This window comes from Trichinella spiralis, assembly GCF_000181795.1.
Source record: "Trichinella spiralis strain ISS 195 chromosome Unknown Scfld4700, whole genome shotgun sequence".
In the NCBI taxonomy this organism is placed as follows: domain Eukaryota; kingdom Metazoa; phylum Nematoda; class Enoplea; order Trichinellida; family Trichinellidae; genus Trichinella; species Trichinella spiralis.
In genome coordinates, this window is record NW_003531639.1 from 3,613 (window position 1) to 6,630 (window position 3,018).

The following is a 3,018-nucleotide window of genomic DNA, read 5'->3' on the forward strand; positions in this document are numbered from 1 at the left end:
AAAAAATGAGAAAATTTTCCAATCCTCTGGCTGTTTAATCAGAATTAATTGGTGTGGTGTTGTGTATGCAATTATTTTAAAATTGGGATATTTCTTCATTTATTTTATAATTCATATCAGTATACTAGAAATAGTTTACAGTAAATTGAAATGGAATGAAATTAAACACAAAGTTTCAGTAGTGAAAATGATTAAATTGCATCTTCTTTCATGAGAAGTGTCATAACTGTTTCTCAAAAAAAATTGTAAAATTTATGCAATGTTTCAAAAAAAAAGCTTGCAATGCAATGTAGAAAAAATGTAAATGATGATTACAATATTGTTTGTAGAATTCAATTTGAATAATAAAGTGGGAAAAAGTTTGTGAATAAAAATGATTAGTGAAATAAATTTTTGAAAATTGAACAAATGTGTGCGTGAACGAAGAACAAGTAAATATAGATAGAGAGCAAGGGGAAAATCTTTTAATTATTATTAAAATTATAAGGCTAATCAAGTGAACTAGCTAGCTGGCTGCTGTCCGCTTTTCTTACTAAGCAAGGCTGTCTTTTCACGCCTACACACCAGTTCGTGCTATTCAATCATATTCAAAAGTTGTTTCCGGCAGAAGATTATTATTTGTTCAGTTCGGTTCAAATTTGCATTGCGGCTTTATTTGAATATTCCATCTCAGCTTGGCATTAAAATTGAAATTAAAATTAAAATTATCAACGACATTTATGAAAGAGAGAGAGAGAGAGAGAGCTACTACGTCCGCGGTTTGAGTTGCAGGTCGCAACGACATCATCTTTCTTTTTTCTTTTTTCGACCAACCTGCTCGTTGTTCACACATCTCTGAGCTGTCGGAAGCAGCCGAACCATCGGTGCCAACAAATCTTGCTTTTCCTCAATTTTTCATACTTCCACTCTATTCAATCCACGCTGCTTTCTTTTCACCACTCTCGGCTCGGCTGGCGGCTTTTTCGTAAGCTTTCGTTCTTATTATGGAACAAAGATGCCCAGGGTCGAACGGCAAACGATGGCAGCAGTTGTTCCAACGAAACGGCGCCAAAACCACGACAAACTTTTTCCACCAAGCAAAATAATAAATCAATCCCACTAATAATGCAAATTTGAACGCCTCCACGTTGGATCGGACAAAGTATTAGCTGCTGTTACACTGTTTGGTTCACTTTTATAATTTTTCCAATAATTTTCTCAACATAACTAACTACTTACTTTCTCTTCTTCATTGAAATATTCATTCCAAATATGTTCCTGAATTTCACTTTTTACAATTTTACATTTTTTCAAATTTATAAACAACAACAACAACAAATTACAACAATTATATTCATTATTATTTCATCATTCTCTCCCTCTCTCTCTCTCTTCTCTTCTACAAATACTTTTTGCTTTTTTCAATATCAATCCACTGAAAATATAAAAAAGTATACCTGCATCTCATCAGTTATGCTAGCATATTTCAAAATAAAAAATCAAAACAATATGTTTATTTGTAAAAGTAATTAAACAAAAATAATTAGCACATTCGTCTCGTTCTTAATTACTTTAACGATTAACAATGCTTGATACTTGATTGAGAAATGAACAAACAAAGCAAAAAGTGTAATTTTAAACAAGCGATAATATTTCATTAGAAAGAAATGCACCAATTTAAAGAAGAAAAAAAATAATAATGAAAACATTAACAGCAATATACATATGTAATAATAGGCATCATCGACCACATTTATGTGCACTTTCAATAGTTTAATTATTGCTAGATTAGATATTTTCAAAATGATAAAATTTCATAAATAGATGCTGTATGATAAACATTGGAAGAAATATTACCACTGTAAAATGTACATTCTCAATATTATTGTTGATTTCAATCAGATACTGGAACTATTATTCGCAATTTAAATTTAACGGATTGATTTTCAAATTTCAAATGCTTTTGCTTAAATCGAGTTTTATATTGAAAACAATAGACAAATGACAATAAATCATAATTCAAAATAAACTTCAATTGCTTCAGTTCAAAATTTTACACCAGCTCGAATTAAAATTTTATCGACTTTTCCAACATGCACTCATCCACAACATAACCGTATTTTATTCATGAATTGTCTGCAGCAAATCTGTTTGAATAAAAAATAATATATTAAAATATATTTAAAAAATATATATATATTAAAAACATATATTAAAATATATACAGCATATATTAAAAATTAGTTGTGATATTACCGAAATGATATATTCAAAAAGAAAAATGTTAGTAAAATTTCAAAATTTCTTGTAGCATCAATTTTGAAACTATTGAAAATTGAAATATAAAATCAATTTCATCAAATCATCAATGTCTAATTAAAATAGCTTTTAATTAGTTTAATTAACCTTAAAAAAAAAATTGAAGTGAAAAAGCCTTGCTCATATCCAAAAAAAGTAACCAAAAGAACAATTTTTCAAGCGGAAGGTGAAAAAAAAACAATGGAAAAAATGAATTCCCCAAAAAAAGAAGAAAAAAGCATTTTTTTATACATACTATTTTGCCTGTGTTTTGAAAAAAATTATTAAAAAAGGGTACCGGTATTTTTTCTTTTTACGGGTGAAAAAGAAAAAACCGGGTTTAAAAATTTCCACTCCAATTTGAACGGGAGGATGGAAAATGAACAGGGGCCAAACCATTATTTACCATGAAATGGAAACCTGAAAACCATAACACCACCAAAAGGTCCAAAAGTAAACTTTGGATAAAGTTTTCTTTGGCTTCTTGAACAATTGCTCTTGATTATTCATTTATTATAAGCATTATTACTGCTTTATCACGCTCATAAATTCTATATATGCATCATCAAAAAATCTATATTGCTACAATTACTCTTTCAAAATCTATGATTTATTATTGTAATGATAGCTACTTTCAAAATTTCTCGTTTCTTCATAAATATGAACACTAATTTGAATAACCTTTTGATGAGCTTCCACCACAAAATATACACGAGATTAACAATAGCTTCTTTCTCATGT

General features: G+C 28.9%; 1 protein-coding gene across 1 annotated transcript; it reads right to left on the bottom strand.

The window, feature by feature from the left end:
* Positions 1–932: 932 nt before the first annotated feature.
* On the bottom strand, positions 933–2,787 carry Tsp_12960 (conserved hypothetical protein). Its single transcript, XM_003367183.1, has 3 exons — positions 2,737–2,787; positions 1,219–1,257; positions 933–1,151 (listed from the first exon to the last, which is right to left on the bottom strand). The coding sequence occupies exons 1-3, from the start codon at positions 2,785–2,787 to the stop codon at positions 933–935; spliced, it is 309 nt and encodes a 102-aa protein (XP_003367231.1).
* Positions 2,788–3,018: the final 231 nt, after the last annotated feature.